The 19,749-nt window shown below is 30.6% G+C and overlaps 2 protein-coding genes across 2 annotated transcripts; both read left to right on the forward strand.

Moving 5' to 3' along the window:
- The first annotated feature begins 559 nt into the window (after nucleotides 1-559).
- LOC142611638 (uncharacterized) lies at nucleotides 560-7,731 on the forward strand. Its single transcript, XM_075783731.1, has 8 exons — nucleotides 560-1,166; nucleotides 1,757-1,906; nucleotides 3,944-4,030; nucleotides 4,155-4,220; nucleotides 4,581-4,694; nucleotides 4,801-5,058; nucleotides 5,343-5,758; nucleotides 6,961-7,731. The coding sequence occupies exons 1-8, from the start codon at nucleotides 665-667 to the stop codon at nucleotides 7,573-7,575; spliced, it is 2,208 nt and encodes a 735-aa protein (XP_075639846.1). The 5' UTR covers nucleotides 560-664; the 3' UTR covers nucleotides 7,576-7,731.
- Nucleotides 7,732-16,095: 8,364 nt separating this feature from the next.
- On the forward strand, nucleotides 16,096-17,477 carry LOC142612491 (putative trehalose-phosphate phosphatase 2). Its single transcript, XM_075784577.1, has 6 exons — nucleotides 16,096-16,176; nucleotides 16,328-16,384; nucleotides 16,592-16,666; nucleotides 16,849-16,926; nucleotides 17,055-17,144; nucleotides 17,331-17,477. Exons 1-6 carry the CDS (start codon nucleotides 16,096-16,098, stop codon nucleotides 17,475-17,477), a joined length of 528 nt encoding a protein of 175 aa, XP_075640692.1.
- Nucleotides 17,478-19,749: the final 2,272 nt, after the last annotated feature.

Below are 19,749 nucleotides of genomic sequence, written 5' to 3' on the forward strand. Positions count from 1 at the left end.
GTTTTGTTGTATACTTATATTTGATTTCTATGAATGTTATGGACTTATGGATTTTCAAAAAAATAGGAGAAACTCAAGAAAAAAAAAGACTTAAGATGCTTAATTGGTCGATTAACTTGTTAGTATTTTGATTTTTGAGTGCTATAGAATTACACCGACAAAAAAATTCTATCAACAAGCTTGTGTTATAAATATACTGTACTTTGAGTTTTTCGTTGAATCAAAATGATAGTTTTACGTTGGCCCCCTCAAGCAAAAATTCCTGGTTACGCCACTGCACACAATAAATAGGTATCAAAACTATTATATCTCAACAAATTGTTCTACCACTGCACACTCTTGGTGTGATCGTCACTCCACAAGTATAAGTGCTTGTGGGGTGTGAGAGGCAAGGGTCAAGGTTCAAGTCTCCAGGAGGGAGCTTCACACACATATACACTTAGATTAGGTTAGAGTTAAAATTCTATCGTGTAAAAAAAAAAAAAAAAAATTGTTCCACAAAACTAATCCTAATTATTTCCGTCCATTTTCATCTTCATTGTTGCTATAGTAGATGGATCTTTTCGAGGCTACCTATAGAAAATGGGTTAACTTTGAAGAAAAAATTGAAAGCTATATTACACAACAAGCGGCGGGGGTTGTCGTTAAATACCAACACTATCTCATGGGCGACCTATATAGAAGATTGTTTCAAAGTGCAGTGCAAGGTGATTGGGATGGAGTCGTTAATTTATGTGAACAAGAACATTATGCTTTCAATGTCCAGATCACCAGGTCAGAGGACACGATATTCCACCTAGCTGCCTACAATAAACTCGAAGAGATTTTTGAAAGACTTTTAATATTATTGGCCCGGGGACCTCATGATCTCACACGGAGTTCTTTAGAATTGGCAAACATGAATAAAGATACCGCTCTCCACATTGCAGCATCAGTGGGGAGTGTGAGGATGTGTACCAGCATCATTGATACCGCAAAATCAACAGAGTTACTAAGTTGTCGTAACAAAGATGGTGAGACCCCTCTCTTCTCGGCAGTACTTCATGGTCACAAAGATGTTTTCCTTTACCTCCATTCTATCTGCGGCCCCGAAGATGGCTATGATTACTGTAGTAGGGAAGATGGTGAGAATATTCTCCACTGTGCCATTACCGAAGAATACTATGGTGAGTATTTTCTTGTTTGAATAAAACTTAGATATGGTATCTTAGATTTAATGCATTTAATTCCTCAATTGAATTCAAATTTCTGGTTAAATTGATCAATAAAATACAAATAGTATTATTTTTTTTCAAAGACAAGTAAATTTAATGCAACTAAGTGTTTGTATTGAATCAAAGAATTTTATTAATGTACCATACTTTAAGTTTACCTTTTTTGCTTTATCTCTGTTTGTTTTTGTTTTTTTGATTTTGCTTCAAATTCTTGCTTAATCTCTGTTGAATTATGATAGAAGTTAGTAAATAGTTAAATGTAACAACATAATTGATGTGAATTGGCAAGTTTGTGCAATAGGTTGTTAAGGATCCTCTCCATTTGAATTTTGAAATGGATACATTTCATGGTTCTGACTTTTGATAAAAAATTTCAAACCATCTACATAACTATATTGTTAAATTTAGGAAATAAAATCTTAACTATGTTATATATTGAAGATTCTCAAATTGTAGTGAAATGGAGAGATCTATTCAATGTGAGAATTGCTCGAAATGAATTATATATTAATTAAGTCGTCTATGGTTATTATGATCGGCAGATTTGTCCCTAGTAGTACTTCGCCTATATGGAGGTTTGGTAAACCTTGCCAATAAGGATGGCATGACCCCTCTCCATCTCCTAGCAAGTAAACCTTCCGCCTTCAAAAGTGGCTGTGATCTTGGATGGTTTGAAAATTACATGTATCACTGTAAGTATACTGTAAAATTTTCATGATTGGTAGTGCATCTCAAGTCACTGGTTTTGTCTTTCATTTGCTTCTACTCCCTGTTTTCATATTGGATTACATAAGGCATAGTTGGAGAAAAATTTTGATTAGTGTCAAAGAATTAAATTATCAACTAAAAAGTACGGACATGGATATGGGTACAAGTAACACACAATGACATGAGTAATTTTTTTTAAATTATAACATGACACAGTGGTTACAATACCACGGATATGACACCCCAAATAATGAGTTTGTGTTTCCTAATTTACCAACCTTTTCAGAATTCAAGTTCCTCTGAATTTTCATTTACATTTCTTTCCAATTAACTAAATACATAAGGGTGTTCGTGGTGAAGTTTGGTGTGGTTTTGGGCCATTTTAAGTATCACACTATGTGGTGCAGTTTGGCTAAAATTTTAACCGCACCACACTTCAATTTTGTAGTCACATGTGCAATTCATTGTGGTATACAAGGTGTGGTTTGGTAAGTTTTTGGATGATATATTTTTCAAAATATTATGACCAATTTCTAGTCTAGTATTAATTCATGATAATATGACACTAATTTTGAAAGAATATAACATGTGTAACAAAAAAAGTAACACAAATATGTACAAGACAAAAAAAAAAAAAAAAAAACAATTATAACAAATTGACAGTAAACTAAAAGTACTACAAATATATACCAAAAAAAAAAAATTGAACTTTTGATTTTGTATTTAACCAAAACGAAGCCATTTTTAATGTGATATTGAAATGCACTAACATTGGGATATATATATATATATATATATACACATATATATATATATATATATATATATATATATATATATGGGTGCGATGCAATGCGGTGCAGTGCAGTTATTTCATTTTGCAGGCAGTTTTGGTTAGTTTTAGTGGGATCATGTGGTTTGGTGAACACCTATGTAGGTTCAAGTTACAACTAGTATAATTTTAAGTAATTTAAAAACCACTGAATATTTTTTAATTGGATGCGAATTTTGACAAATCCATCGTTAAATTAGATTATTTTCGTATATTCTCTATACTTGCAAAATTTCAAGGTGATCAAAAATTAATAGTCATATCATCAATCAACTATTTAAATTCAAGTTTTTGTAGTTTAAAATTATGCATGAAAGACGAGTTTATGGATCAAAAAGTAAATAATATTTAATTAACATGAAAATTGGCATGAATGTTAAGAACATATAATTCAACAGTGGGATTTCAAAATATGAATTCTATAATAAGCTATTAGATGGTGTAACATTATTTAGAGTTACTCCAAGTGTAACTCTCTCTCTCTCTCTCTCTCTCTCTCTCTCTCTCTCTCTATGAAGAGACAGAGGGGAGGGGGGTGTTAATTATTATTCAATTCTGTATTTAGTTGTTTTAGGCATGTGAGGCGAATCTTTTGTAGTTCACCTTAAACACAATTTAGTTGTTTTATGCATTGCTGTAATTTAGTTGTATTACCTTCATTAAACAAAATTTGAACTTTCCATATGCAAAAAGTAAATCTGGTAAGCCTACATGCTCTCACTCTCCATACGTCTTAATATTCTTGAAAATAAATAAATTTGGTAAGAAATAATTAGGAGAAAGTAGGGGTGTAAAAATAATCAACCAATCAAATGAACCGACTGAAATTTTGGCCATGTGATCTCTAGTTCAATCCTTCACTTGCTAAAATTTTTAAACCCTAGCATACCTCTTTTCTTTTTTTCCAGCCACCCCCTTCTCGCGTTTATCCAACTAGTTTTTTAGTGCTCAAATTAATTTGAAGTATAGTTTACTTGAATTGTTTTTTAAATTAAAAGTGCCTCACTAGGACTAATTGAAATAGTTGATAAAATTTAGAGTTTTACACAAAATTTTAAACGACCAATTTTAATGGAAATTGGGTAATTTTTTTTAGAAGATGGAAATTGGGTAATTTGATTGAAAGAATCTATAATATTTTCATTTTCCATTTGTGATTTACCTTGTAACTAAGCTGCTTTCATTTCAGCATTTGTCTCAACTGATGACAAACGGGAACTAATTAGGAAAGCAGATCATGAAGAGAACCTTGAAAGACCACAAGTTACAGATGGAGGTACACACCAAAGCGAGAAATGTTCAAAAACACACACATCACAATAGTTTATGTATGTATTAAACTATTATTGACACTTTCATTTAAGATATGATTTATAACTGAACCCCTTTTTCATTTTCAGCATTTTGCCAAAAATGCGCAAGGAAAGAAGCTGATATAGAGAATCCCGAAAGACCGCAACAAGGAGGTAGATATCTTTTTTTTCTTTCATTCTTTTTTTTTTTTTTTTTGAGAAACAACAAAGAGGTAGATATCAAATCTAGAAATTTATACACCATAATATGTTACAAGGAAAAAAAAAATAGAAAGATGTTTGCACCAATTGTATGAGCGTGTTTAAAAAGTTTGAGAAAATAGCTATTTTATAGATAACAAAATTTGACAATATTTTCTTAATAGATTAAAATGTCAGCCAACTATATATATATATACAAAGTATAGCGCACATATTCATTTGAGTCGTTCCACTTGAGCTTTTGTTGCTATTGGTCCATTTAAGAGTTACTAAATGAATTGATATGGATCAATTATCCTTTTTGTACTGTAGGAGATTCATCACCCAATGGAGTTCAAGGGCATCAATCACAGTTTCCACCTAATTACAGAACCTGCAGCTTTTCGTTTGTAGAACTTGTCTCCAAGGCAGTGCAATATATATTTGGTATCCATACGCCATCCATTATTTTCTGTTCTATTATTCAATTACTTAAAAAACGTGTGTGTACGTCACATTTACTTGATCACATTGGTTGTATATACGTGTTTAGGATATTCGGAGATAAAAAAAAAGGTAAGGGTGATGAGGGTGAGGCACACATGGTCTATTCTGATCTTGGAAGAAATGCTACAATACACTACAATGTATCTGTATAAACCAGGCAGTGATTTGTTGGAAAATGATCTGAAATTACTTGAAAATGAGGTAAACAAAAAAAAACCCCACAAAAAAGTATCTGGTGAGCCATCAACCCATAGTCACGATTGGATAAAAGTAGTCAAGGAAAAAGTGCAGTCTCCCAATCCCGGTAATTATCTAATCCTAGCCTATTCTATCCTAATTTTTTAAGAAATGCTTTTTCCAAAAATGGAAGAGAAATTATTAAGTATACTTAGAGTAAAACGTGGACATAGTACTTTTTTCCCTCATGTAATAATAATTTCAGCTAATTAAATTTTTTATAGAATTTATTACTTATGTGAGGAAATAGAGTACCATATCGTTTTATTTCAGAAATACTTAATAATTTCCTAAGAAAGAAACAAAATAGTTTTTGTTAAAATTGGGTAAAATTTTTATTGTCTTATGCAGAGGTAGAGGATGAAATGACAATGCAAGTTCATAATATTATGAATTTCTTAGTAACTTCGGCGAAGACAGCAAAAAGTGCAACACCAAAAAGTGCAACACCCATACTAATGGCAGTAGAAAATGGAATTACAGAAATGGTTGAGAAAATCCTTGAAAGGTATCCAGTTGCCATGTATGATAAAAATGAAAAGAACAAGAACATGGTGCTATTGGCGGTGGAGCATAAGCAACCTCGTGTATTTGAGCACTTACTCTCACTCAAGAAGAAGGAGAAGGGTACAATAAAAGACAGCATATTTTGTGAAGTGGATAATAATGGGAATAGTGCTTTGCATCTTGCTGCAAATAAAGCAGATTTTATTTGGCCAGTTCCTGGAGCTGCATCCCAAATGCAATGGGATATTAAATGGTATGAGGTATGAGCCCAAAACAGAGCACACCTTTCTTGGTCATTGATTTCCTGCCCCCTCTAATATCTTTAATCATGCTTCGATATAATTTGAGTATTAAGGCATGGGGTTTTTTTTTTCTCTCTCTATAAAAATATAATTAGATATATCATTAATATTTTCAATATTTTTATGTTTTTCATTGAATTTATCAAGATATACTAATAAAAATTTAATTGATATTTTAAACGTTAATATTTTAATTTATATATATACACACACAAATAAAAGAAGAACTGTCTAAAATATACTACAAATTAAAGTGTTGAACAATAGAATTATTGTAGCTAATCTTAACAGTATAATGACTCACTAGACTCAAACTTTATAAGTAAAAATTGATTCATATAAAACTAAGTTAATAATAATAATAATTTTTTTTGCATCAATTGATTATATACCAAAATATATGAAAAAAACTTAGTTTTCTTAAATATGATCCACGATAATAAGTTTAGATATAGGGAAGAAAACAAATTGATGGTAAATTGTATTAAAGACATGCTTTTAGAAAGAAGAGGTTTGATGACATAGTTATGATCCTTAATCATCTTGAAATTTTTACAAACATGAAGAATATACAACGATAATGTAATCTAATGCTGAATTTGTTGAAATTCGTATTTAATTAAATATTGAATAGTATAATATTGTTTAAAGTTACATCAAATGTAACTGGAACTCACCCCTCTCTCTCTCTCTCTGTCACTCTCCACACACACACACACAAATTTGTGAAATTCGAAAAAAAAAAAAATTGTTTAAGCAATTATGTCTTATACTTAAAAGATTAATTATAGCCTAAAATGCAAAGTGCATTCTCTAAATTTGATTGAAATTCATTTTAATCATTTAACTTCACTTTCATTCAATCGAGTTATTTAAGTTTCAAAGTTATTCAATTCAGGCATTTTGTCTAATTACATTAAAAAAAATTGCTGCAATTAACTAATGAAAAAAGATTTTATGAAAAAAAGTTCTTACATGAAAAAATTTATAAAATAATTTCATTAATTTTATAATTTTTTTTATGTGAAAATAAATTTTGAAATACAAGAAGTATCAATCGAGTTAAACTACAGGTCTTTGGTTGAGTATACAACCACAGATAGAGTAAAAGAATTACCATATCTCTTTCTTTTTTTTTTCTTTTCATTTTTGAAATGCAGTACATAAAAAAATCCATACAACCAATGTCCCTCCCTCTCCGCAACAAGGATGGCAATACCCCAGAGGAGGTTTTCACAAAAACCCACGAGAAACTTGTTAAAAAGGGCGGGGAGTGGCTAACCAGCACATCAAATGCATGCTCTGTCGTAGCAGGTCTCTTTGTCACAGCTACCTTTACCTTGTCAACCACTGTGCCTGATGGTGTCAACGAAGATAAACACAAGCAGGCATCCAAAATGTTCGCTGGTTCATCTTTTGTCTCCTTCTGCACTTCACTCATAGCAGTGGTCATGTTCCTTGCGATTCTCACATCTGGGTACAGAGAAAGAGATTTTCGCTGGACTTTACTGGCGAAACTTTTGGTGGGTTTAACAGCATTTTACGTGTCTATCGCTTCCACTTTGGTATCTTTCTCCACTGGACATTTTTTCGTCTTCGCGAATCAACTGAATTCTGCAGCTTCCTCGTTGTATGTAGTGATTTGCTTGCTGCTTATAACATTATTTGCTTTCGCACAGCTTCCGCTGTACTTTCATTTGTTGTGGGCTACCTTGAAGAAGGTGCCACAACCAAAGTATAGGTTGATTCCTCGCTGGCCATATGGTAAAGATTAACTAGTATTTACATTCCTACCTTTCTCAAGAGAGAGTTGGTTCGAGTTATTGATTAATAAACTCGTTTACACTTTTCTCCAAATAATATTGATGCGGTGGACTTGTATTGTATTTCTGTTCTATATATTGCAATAAAGTAACACATTTATCTGTGGCGAATTAAATGTATTTACCTTATTATCTAAATTTTATTTTCGAGAGTTCACAGTTTACCGATTATCATCACATTATTTAAAATTTTCAATGACTTTATACCAACTACTATTACAACGCTGAGTGAGAGCCATGGCACAATTGGAAGGTAAACCAGCTTTGGCAACAACTTCTGTTTTTGATCAGGGAAAATTTCCTTTCACAAGCAAGAATGTGGAGACATCAAACGGGGATGATAGCAGTAGTCCACCCCCAAAGCCTTTGCTAATTGTTTCTCCAACTACTAGTGGCCAATGCCCTGTAATCTTGTTTCTACATGGCTTCTACCTCCGGACTTGCTTTTACTCTCAACTCCTTGAACATATTTCCTCACATGGTTATATTGTTGTTGCTCCTAAGGTATTTCGATTCCCAATTATTTGCTATACATGGATTTGGATCACTTTCAATTCTTTATCTCTCCTTTCGATTTGTTTTCTTCTAATTTAGCTTACTAAGACTTACTGAACTTTTAACCAAAAAAGAAGAAGAAGATTTATTGAACTAATAACTTTCTCACTTTATCTGTGTCTCGTCTTTATGGTTATGCTTATGATTTATCACTCGTGGTTATAAAATTGGAAAATTTTGTTGTTTTTGTGTGAAACAATTTCTCCATATTAATTTTTTATTAAAAGTTTATTTACTTATTTACTAAAAATGTTTTAAAATATGATTGTACATTTAAAAAAAATAAAGTTTTAAAATGTTGTATAATAAACAAATGGTTTAAAATATGATTGTACATCAAAGATACTTTTAAGCCTTTTGTGAATAGTACTTATGTTATTGACAAATTTATGATATTATGGGCCTTTTTCATTGTTGATAGGACGTCACTTATTTTGACATATATTGGTTTAATTTATGTACCAATTTAAGATATTTTATATTTTAATCATTGTTATACAAGAGATGTTTAGATGACTTAAGTAAAAAAAAAAAAAAAAAATACAACAGGACACCCTTTCATAGTTTGTCGTATAATTTCGGTCTCCGAACTATTCTTAATTCATTTATGAATTATTGAATGTTTCAATATTGTGGTCCTTTTAATTTTTAAAAACAAAAGTTGAATAAATTTTAAAAAATAAAAAATAAAAAACAAGTCAATAACAATTATCATCCGTACTTCTTCTTGTCCATATTGTGTTGCTGACGTGATCAATAAATCAAGGTTTTGAGACCACAAATATTCAATTTTTTTTAATATTAGAATAATATGTTTTCATACATTTTGATCTTTTAATACTGACATGCAATCTAGTGTGCCGTATATGCATTAAGGACATTTATAGTAAAAAGAAAAAACATTTGCGATAATCAATAAATTTTGGAGGGATGAAATATGGTTTATCAAAATAAGAACATATATAGGTTTCTAACAATCTCCCAAACTTTAAGGAGGTGAGTATAGTTTATCCAAAAACTTAATCACATTTCAAGAAATGGGTTTATTTATTTACTTTTTTTAGTATATGATATGGAAATTGTTTGAAATGTGAAGAAAAGCAGGTTATCTAATGTAATTTATATTAAGGAAAGAATGGATCTCCCACAAGCCATTTGAGACTTATTTCAATGGTCATAAGAGTTATTCTTCTTGAAATTGTTACAGAACTCTCTCTCATTCTAGAGACAAAAAGGTCCTTCCATATGAAATTGAGCCGCAGTGGGCAAAATGGTATTTCTATCTATGAAATTTGGAAGTTTCTATCAAGATGTATCAACGATTATTTCTCATTAGTTGAAGAATGATCCACAAGAGCTACTCAAATACTGTATTAACAGATCTGATTTGAAGTCAAAATGGGCGTTTTATTAAAATGGAAATTATGACGAAAATATAGCGTTTCCCACATGACCAGCGTACATGTTGCGGCAGGTGAAGGTCAAGTTGCTTAATATAAAGAAAGTGGACAACAATCTTATAATTACATCTAAAAGGATGAAGGAAACAAAGCAAATTTATTCAAATTTGTTTATTCATACAATAACTAAGAAAGGAGTGATTTGAACTCAAGTTCAAATTTTTTAAATATATTTATTTTTAGAGAAGTGCTATGTCCATAACATTTTCACAATATTTTTACAACAAATCATAGATAGTAAATATTTTTTTGCCCACCCTGTAATAACCAATAACAATGTGATACTTTAAATTTTTTGTGAAAATGTTATAGACATAACATTTCTTATATTTTTACAAATTAAGTTCACTCTATCAGAAGAATCAAATTAAATAATGAAATTTACTATTAATGTGAGATAAAAGAAAAATGGTAACATGTTGTTGTACTAAATAATGCTTGATTTTATATTTGTTCTCAAGCCACGTTAAGTACTTATTTATTTATTTATTGGAAAAATAAATATCAACAACAACTTAAAAATTTATTGAACTGGAAAATAAAGTTTTTACTAGTTGCCCATATAACAATTACACTAGTACCATATTTGTGTAAAATACCTCTATACTCACGAAAAAAAGAAAAAGAAAAAAGAAGAGTGTAATATACGGTCATTTTCTAGAGAACGTCTAATTTCAGAATCATGATGCCTTCCAAAATTTGACATATATCTTAATTACATATTATTTTAAAGTCATATGCTCTCTCTCTTTTTTTTCTTTTTCTTTTTCTTTTATTTTTTAACTTTTATGGGAGACTATTTGCTCTTCACTTTTGAGTCTTGAACCCTAACTTTTTTTTTTTTTGGGAGTACCATATCATCTCTTTCGTATTTTAATTCTCATTAGCCTTTCCAAAGAAAAAAAATCCCATTACTCTCGGTCCGTAATTTCTGACATACTACATTATAACATAAAAGTGAATTAATAATAACATATTCAATCCTTAGTATTCAATTATCGGATTAGTTTTCTCAAAAAAAAAAAAAATTTATCTGAATAGAATTAGGAATAATTAATGCACTACCGACTACAGTAAAGCACACGTAAATTTTGAATCAGCACCGTCATCATGATAACAATAACATATACCTATGCTTTTACCGCATTTTTAATCCTACAACTACCACTACAAAAAATGTGCGCTATAGCTGCGTTTTTTAGCCGCGTTTACAAAAAAACGCGGCTATACCTGACCTATAGCCGCATTTTTTAAACGCGGCCATAGGCTAGGTCTAAAGCCGCGTTTGTAAATGACTTGAGCTGCGTTTTATGTCAGGCCTATAGCCGCTCAAGACACCTAAAAACGCAGCTATAGGTCCAACTAAATAATATTTTTTAACAGGCTAGCATGTACAGTCGAACAAAATATTTTTTTTATAAAGGCGGGGCTATAGCTGCGTTTTAAAAAACGTGGCCATAGGATAGGCTTAGCCGCGTTTTTTAAAACGCAGCCCTAGGTTATATCTAAAGCCGTGTTTTTAGGTGTCTTGAGCTGCGTTTTTAAGTCTGGCCTGTAGTCGCGTTTTTGAAAACGCGGCTATAGGTATAGCCAAATAATATATATATTTTAAAAAGATGGCCTGTGCATCCGAATAATTTATTTTTTTTTATATAAGGGAGGGTCTATAGCCGCGTTTTCAAAAACGCGGCTATAGGTCCATGTATATTTTTTTAAAACGATGACCTGTGCATCTGAATAAATTATTTTTGTATATAAGGGCGGGGCTATAGCCGCGTTTTCAAAAATGCGGCTATAGGTCCAGTCAAATAATATATATTTTTTAAAAAGATGACCTGTGCATCTGAATAAATTATTTTTTTTTTTATAAGGGAGGGGCTATAGCCGCGTTTTCAAAAACGCGGCTATAGGTCCAGTGAAATAATATATATATTTTTAAAAGGATGACCTGTGCATCCGAATAAATTATTTTTTTATATAAGGGAGGGACTATAGCTGCGTTTTCAAAAACGCGGCTATAGGTAACACCAATAAAAAAACCCAGAACCCCACTTTCCCACCTACCCCCACTCTTATCTTTTCTTTCTTTGGTCATTGTTGTCTGCTTTCTTGGGTTTCTTTCTTTCTTTCTTCTCTGCAAGTCACGCCCAGCGCTTAAGCTTCTTTTTTTTTTTTTTTTTTTTTTTCACTCCAACACAGCTCTTTTTTTTTCTTTGTTTCTTTGCTGCTACTTCTTTTTTTCTTTTTTTCTTCTTTCCTTCTTTTTTTCTTTCAACACAACGCACACACTCCTCTCACCGGTACACTCCACACCACCATATACTTCATTTTTCAAGCAAATGTCACTGGAAAACTTTATAAGAAAAGCTAAAGGCTCACTCATCTCTACTATTTGAGGTACAAATTCTCTAATTTTTTTATGGGTATTATACTTTTGCTAGAAGTTATTTTTGCTATTGTCTTGCTGATATTGTACTTATGTTTAAATGGGTTTGTGTTCTTGAGTTTTTGTGTTCTTTGAATGGATTTAGTGTTAAATTTGGGTTGGTTTTGTTGAATGAGAGGAGATTCATGGGTTTGTATTGTTATATCTTGGAGCACATTGTATTTGTATTGTCAGTATATTGTGTTTGATTTTGAATTTTCTAGGTGTGTTTGATTTTAAACTTTTTGGGTTTGTGTTTGATTTTGAATTTTTTGGGTTTGTGTTTAATTTAATTTTTTTTCTTTTTAAAAAAGCTGAATTTTTGAATTTTTTGGGGAAAAAAAACCCCAGTAAATTTTTTTTTTTTTTTTTTAAAAGACCTATAGCCGCGGTTTAAACGCAGCTCAAAGCGGGTTTGTAGCCGTGTTTTTTAAAAACGCGGCTATAGGTCTCAGACTATGGCCGCGTTTTTTTGAAACGCAGCTATAGACCCAAAGCCTATAATCGCGGTTAAAAACGTGGCTATAGGTCTGATCTATAGCCGCGGTTATAAAAACGCGGCTACAGACCCGCAGGGGCTGTTGCTGCGCCGCTTAGGCCGAGGTTGTAAACGCGGCTCTAGAAAACGCGGCTATAGCCTAAAGCCGCGTTTTCAGGGTCTATAGCTGCGTTTTTGAAACGCGGCTATTAATTCCGTTTTTTGTAGTGTACTACGACATTAACAAGATTGTAATTTTAATCCTCTCCTCCTATTTCTATAAATACCACCCCCTCTCCCTTTTAGTTTCACTCGTCTCTCTTTCTAACGAAGTTTTCTTTCTTACATAGTTTAATTTCTTGCGAATTTTTCTCTCTCAAAGGTTTTCTCAAATAAACCCCAACTAAGAAAGTACGTACTCTTTTTTGTTTGCTCTCCTTTCTAATTCCTTTTACTTCATTGTTTATTCATAGCTGCATATACTATGTGCTATGTTACAAAGTTTTGATTTTGCAAGGAAAACAAAATTAGATAGTGTTTTTATCACAAATAATTAAGGTTTGGTTTTATTTATTTACAGAGACAAATTAATTTGTCCTCCAAAATACAGTCGATTTAATACTTCAATTTGATACATGGGTTTGTTCAATATTACTGTGAATAGCAAAATTTCATTATGTTTTTGCCTTCAGGTACTTAATTTTTGCTTCTTTTATTTTCTTATAGATCTTAATGTTTTAATGTTTTTAAGCAAGCATGTATGGGTTTTTGTGTGATTGATCATGTGGTCGAGAGAGAGAGAGATTTTATATTATTTTATTTTTATCAGAAGAGAGACAGAGATTTGAATGTATATATGTTTTATGTTCATACCAGCGTTTCGTAAACGTGTGTTGGGTTGGTCTCCTATATTAAGAAGGAAATCTGGTTGCATCATGCGTGTCACCAAGAGTTTGCACTTAGTAAGGGAAAAAAAAACTCCTGGTTTTGTTTTGTTTTTCTAAGTTCTATGGTTGATTAGAAAGTCCATCATAGCCTTACCGTTGATGTGAATTTACTGTGACAATTAATTGTTAAACAAAAGAGGGGTTAGGGTAAGACAGTCATTGTCTTAAACAAACAAAAAATCTTGCATTAAGTGTGTGTTTGGATGTGGATTAAGTGCACGTTTGGATAGCGCGTTTTGCTCTATTCATGCGTCTACATTTCCTTTTCTAGTGGGTCCTATGCACTATTCATGGAAGGCAAATACTTTTTTCCTTTAAAACAATTTCAAAACTGGGTTCTATGGCAGTATCCAAACACACCCTAAAATTATAAATTATTTCACTATTCAACTTATTTTTGTTGCTATTCATGAGTCTCACTGCACTTTTTGACACTATTTATAAGCATTACTGTACTATTTCAACTAATTTTTATATTTATCTACAGTACTTTCAATAATAAGTTTTTAGTTTAAGCAAAATAAGCGATATCTAAACAAATCTTAATATTCTTCTAAAAAATTTAGGAATTTTGGAGTCCATGCATGCAATTGTAGAAAAGGATTATAAATACCCTTGCAGATGACAAGGTGCCCCTAACCCTTTCTATGAGGGTCGGTGGGTGTATAATTTATGGTCCATGAAACCTTTCTTTATTTTATTTTAATTCTTATTATTTTCTCGATTTGTGAATAGAGATGGGTAGTAGAAAATAGATCAATTTTGGTAAGAAATTATTGCTAGAGGTCTTAAAGATTATCTATTAATAGTGCAAAACCTTCACATGATTTAGGACTCCTTTAAATACTTTTTTTTTTCCTTCTAATTTTTGCCTTTTAATTTTGATATAAGGTTGCTCTTTTATTTCATTAAAATATAAAAACTCCCACAAAGAAATATTAAGTGAAATCATTGTACAATTGTACGGATTATTCATGTATGAACTAAGTGACACGTTATATCTTTAAGCTTATTTTTCCGCCTTCTAGACAATGTAGATTTATGAGTCTAATTTAGTGTCTTGCTTTTGATGAACCATGACCAAGGTGGAATTTTATTATGGAGCAGAGGGCTTAAGAACTTCTTTCATAATAAAAGCAACAATTTTTAACTGTAATGACATTTAAAACAAAAAATTATCTTTACCCCCCACAAAAGTTGTCCTGTTCTATATAATTCATATTGCAAGAATTTCAGTTATTTATGCACAGGTCAAGCACCTCTTCTAGAGCTTGATTTATTTTCTTTCTTTTTCATTTATGTTTAATTATATATAGTGTGCAATTTCATCTAACTATGGTATATCTACGGCTCCCTTCAGGCCCTCTAAACATGGAATCCAACTCAGAAGAAAGATTTCACGACAATAAAGATGTAATTGATGATTTTTATGATATATGGCTGGTAAGGACATTGTATGTGATGATCTCAACTTTTGTTTGATTAATATAACAAAACTAGATATTTTGAAAATAATGTAATTTTTATCTTGGAACTTATTAAGCATATTAATTTGTTTAGATAAAAATTTTAAAACCTCAATTTTTCTCAATACAATATTATACTCTTATCTGCTTTCAACAAATAATATATTAAAAAAGAAAAACCAATAAGCCAACCCAAGTACGCACTAAAACTTTGTTGTTGTAGTAAACTACTAAAAGTTTGTGTTTGATTGCTACAGAAAAATCATCCATCCGTCTTGAGCTCTTTCGAAGAAATAAAGAGTATGGCTCATGAGAAACAGATAGTTGTGCTTTTGGATTATGACAGAACTCTCTCACCAATTGTAAACAACCCTAATCAAGCTTTCATGTCTACTGAGGTTAGCACTTTATCTAAAAAATTTAGAACATACATTTATAGTTGTGACTTCTAACTATATATACATCATTAAAGAATATATATATTTTTAAGTAACAAATTCCCTTAACCTCTATGGAGGAAGAATTAAATTGCCTAATTATTTTGATATGATACTTGATTTTCTTTTTTTGAGAAAAATATGATACTTAATTGGTTAAACATTGTGCAATAGAAGTAATGTCTATACAATATAAAAAGTAAATTGAATCAAACCATAAACATACTGTTTTTCTGCAAACTAACCGCACCATTAAAATGATATATATATATATATATATATATATATATATATATATATATATATATATATATGTGTGTGTGTGTGTGTGTGGAAGTTTTATTTTATTCTTTTATTTTTTTAACAAAGGAATTTATTCCTTCAAAAACATGTCGGCTTATAAGTTATAACACTCTATTTGTGCCTCCCGATTGACAGATGCATTCAGCAGTAAGAGAAATCGGTGAACATTTTCCAACTGCAATTATCTCTGGAAGGTCTAGGAATAAGGTAAATAACTCACACACAACTAATGAAATAATGAGCTAGACCTGATCATATACGAACTTTTTTTTACTAACCAAATTTTTTTTTTCTCTCTCTACTCTAGGTGTTCCAATTTGTGAGATTGAATAACATCTATTATGCTAGAAGTCATGGGATGGATATATCAAACCCATCAGTTTCTCTCAATTACGGTAACCATGAACATCAAACTAGGACTATTGATGAGAAGGTATATTTCTCAATTGTTTGTGGTTTATTTTCTCTACTTGGTGCTTATTGTAATGAAAACTGTGTTATATCCAATCAAAAAAAAAAAAAAAAAACTTTGTTATATTGTGTTCAAAACTCCTATATAAAATAATTGCAAATTTGCAATGAAATATCCATATTGTTTTTCATTCTGAGCACATTAATTGTTTTATCTTGCAGGGTAATGACATGGTTAACTTCTGCCCAGTACGAGACTTCTTGCCTATAATTCAAACGGTAAGAAATGATGTATATCTATGGTTAAATAACTTTGTATTCTCTTTGTCAAAGTTAATAAAATGGCAAACTCATACTAAAATGCATGATTATTAGATAAAAATCTCCACCTTTTGTTCCTAGGTCTTTGTAGTATTAGAATGCAAATAAATTATCTCTTTCTTTTTTGTTTTTATTTCAATAATGTTTTTGCTTCTCTTGTTGCAGATAAAGGATAAATTGGAAAAAATAGCAAAAGACATAAAAGGTGCCTCGGTTGAAGACAATAAGTTCTGCCTCTCTGTACACTTTCGTTGTGTGAATGCCTCTCTGTAAATAGCATAATGCAATAACACTAATTAATTTGATATGATATGATAAAATAAAATAAAGTGATGTAATAACAATGATATTGTTAACACCCAATTAAAATCATGGAAAATTGTAATTTTACTTTTGTGAATTTCATGTCTAAATTATTGCAGAATGTTGGCAAGCTTAAGGAGATGGTGGAATCTACAATGGAATTCTATAATGACTTCCGTATATCTGAGGGGAAAAAGGTATAAAAAATTTTCTAATTCATATCTTATGATTTTATTTCTTGGAAAATAGATCATAGTTACTTTGTTAAAGATTTATAGTTGACTCCAAAATACTAATTATCTTGTTGTTTGTATTTTTGTTATAGGTCATGGAAATTTGCCCTATTATAAATTGGGATAAGGGTCGTGCTTTGCAGTATTTACTTGATACTCTTAGTTTTGAAGACTCTAGCAATGTCCTTCCTAGGTAACCTAATCGATAGTAATTCATTATTGTCACCAATTTTAAAAGGTTTTAAAAAGGTGTTGATTCTTCTTAAATCCATGTTGAATCATGCGTTTAACCTTGTTGCTAGTTTTGATGAATAATTAGGCATGTATTTCGACCCACACTAATATAATTTGTCCATAAATGTCTGCAGATGATTAAAAGCATTGGAAGAGGATTTCCTGTAGCCGTTTCTACTTCTCCAAAGGAGACAGAAGCCCTTTACTCTTTACGTGACCCAACAGAGGTCATGTCCTTCCTAATTCTTTTAGCAAAGTGGAAAATGGGTTGTACTTTTTGAGTAAATTAGTTTAATCCCTCAATATAGAGAAAAGATTATAGGCTAATTGATGCTTTGTTTTTAAATCAGTGAATTAGCATCAATGTCTCGAATTAATGGTATGTTTACGAGATTAATTAGGTAGATGCTAACTTCTCAGTTACGATGGCCTGGCAAACTACTGGTTAATAGAAATATGATTTTCCTTATAACATTATTGTCATTTATGGTCAATTTTTAATTTTTAATTTTTATTTTTATAAAGGCTATTTTTTTATTATTTAACTTTCCCCTATGTCAAGGATCTAAAAAGTATGCTTGTTATATATATATATATATAGCATCGAGTCATGATCAATGGCTCATAATAGCCATGTTAATTATTTGAATGAAATCAGCTTTGTGGCCCATTATTCACTCCCAATTTTCACTTGACATCAAGACTTCCTAATTTTTTTTTTCTTTTTATGAATTAGTTTCAATTATATTACTAGTTATTAAAAATAAAGTAAATATTCGGTCCGTTTTGGTCAATTTCCGTCCATTAGGTCCAATTTAGTCTAATTCGGTCCAAATCCATTCATTTCGGTCCTTCAAAATAAGAATAAAAAAAAATACAAAATCTCAATCAACCAAAAATGTGGTCTTGCTAGCGATCAATTTCTTGGTCCAGCAATAAAAAAGCTCATGGGCCACCATTTGGGCTTCACTAGCATCACCCTTAATCACTGTGGGCCTCAATACGAAACACCATCTTTGGTTCTTCTCCTACTCACTCATACAACCCATACAGCCTCTTACCTTCTTATTGGCCCATCATCTCCACCCTCGCCGCCTTGTCTAGACTCTAGACTCTAGAGTGCATGTTGGATTAGAGCACATACTTTATTATTATTATTATTATTATTATTGTTATTGTTATTATTTCTTCCTCTTTGTTTTACTATGTACCCTAAGTACTTACTTTAATTTGGAAAAAGTTAAACTATTATTTTTGACTTAGTTATCTCTTGGATAAAAATAATTAGGCAAAAATGCAATTTTCACCCCACTAACTTAAAAAAAAAAAAAAAAAGATTGATTTTGGACTAATTAGACTAGATCAATCTCAATATGAACATTTTGAAAAAAAAAAAATAATTAAATCTTCATAGGTTCTTTTAATAAATTGGTTACTAGAAATATAAAAATATAACAAAAAAATTGGATGAAAATATCACAATTGAAAATCAAATTCACCAAAAAGAATTAGAAAATAATGAAGTAATACAGCAAAAAAATTACAATAAAAATAATTATAAAAATGTTCAAATATGTAATTGAGGGATTTTGATTTTATAAAAAATTTTAGATTTCTTTTCAAACTTGTTATAGTTGTTTTTTCATAAAGGAGATTGCAAAATTAAAATTAATAAAATCCAACTTAAGCTCAATTATGTAACAAGAAGAAAGTTATTTAGTTATATTATTTCATTATCATTAGAAAAATAAATTTTAGCAAAATCTAAATAGAAAATTTTAATTTGGAAAAAGAAAGAAGAAGTATATTCAATTTTAAAAAACAAAATATGAAAAGTAAAATAAATATTATTTATTAACAAAAGTTAAAGTTATAGCCTTAGTCTTCAAGTTACATTGATTCAGTCTTGATATGACCCCTAAAGATAAACTCTTGACTCCTTTATTACCATAGTTATCATATGTTTCTTCCTATAATATTAAATTCTTTACTTTTTCTTTTTAGAGGATTATCAAATTCTCTAAATTATATAAACTATAGATATTTTAATCAAATTCTTTAAGTTAACATGTTCCCTTTCTATTAAAAAATTTACATGTTGCCTCTTTCTCTCTTTTTAAGGTGAGGTTCTGGGTTCTTTAAGAATCAAATTCTTTAAGTAATTTCAATTGTACATATTTTAATCAAATTCTTTAAGTTAACATGTTCCCTTTGTATTAAAAAATTTACATTTTGCCTCCTTTCTCTTTTTTAATTAAGGTGAGGTGCTGGGTACTTTTTAGTAAAGAACAGTATTAAATTTCTGCACAAAAGACGAGTATGAGAGAGACATATTACTTATTAATGATATGGAATATTAGCTTAATTAAACTCCAAGTCTTATGATAAATTTTAAAGAAAGATGGGACAGTTAATCCATCTATCTAGTGGAGTTTGTAATCTATCTTTATGTTATATAGAACTCCATTCTCTCCCCCTTGTATGTATATTTGTACTCCCAATGCACAATCTTCGTTAGCATCATTAACTGATTAACTTGGTGAATGAATAACC

The sequence above is a fragment of the Castanea sativa genome, chromosome 10 (assembly GCF_040712315.1).
Source record: "Castanea sativa cultivar Marrone di Chiusa Pesio chromosome 10, ASM4071231v1".
NCBI lineage: Eukaryota > Viridiplantae > Streptophyta > Magnoliopsida > Fagales > Fagaceae > Castanea > Castanea sativa.

Excerpts from the sequence above, each read along its gene's own strand:
- LOC142611638 (XM_075783731.1), top strand. The coding sequence starts at position 665 with ATGGGCGACCTATATAGAAGATTGTTTCAAAGTGCAGTGCAAGGTGAT. Across the intron at positions 1,907-3,943 it reads TGAAAATTACATGTATCACT|CATTTGTCTCAACTGATGAC; the intron begins GTAAGTATACTG and ends CTTTCATTTCAG. Across the intron at positions 5,759-6,960 it reads GGGATATTAAATGGTATGAG|TACATAAAAAAATCCATACA; the intron begins GTATGAGCCCAA and ends TTTGAAATGCAG.
- LOC142612491 (XM_075784577.1), top strand. The coding sequence starts at position 16,096 with ATGAACATCAAACTAGGACTATTGATGAGAAGGTATATTTCTCAATTG. Across the intron at positions 16,385-16,591 it reads TCTTGCCTATAATTCAAACG|ATAAAGGATAAATTGGAAAA; the intron begins GTAAGAAATGAT and ends CTCTTGTTGCAG. Across the intron at positions 16,927-17,054 it reads GTATATCTGAGGGGAAAAAG|GTCATGGAAATTTGCCCTAT; the intron begins GTATAAAAAATT and ends TTTTTGTTATAG.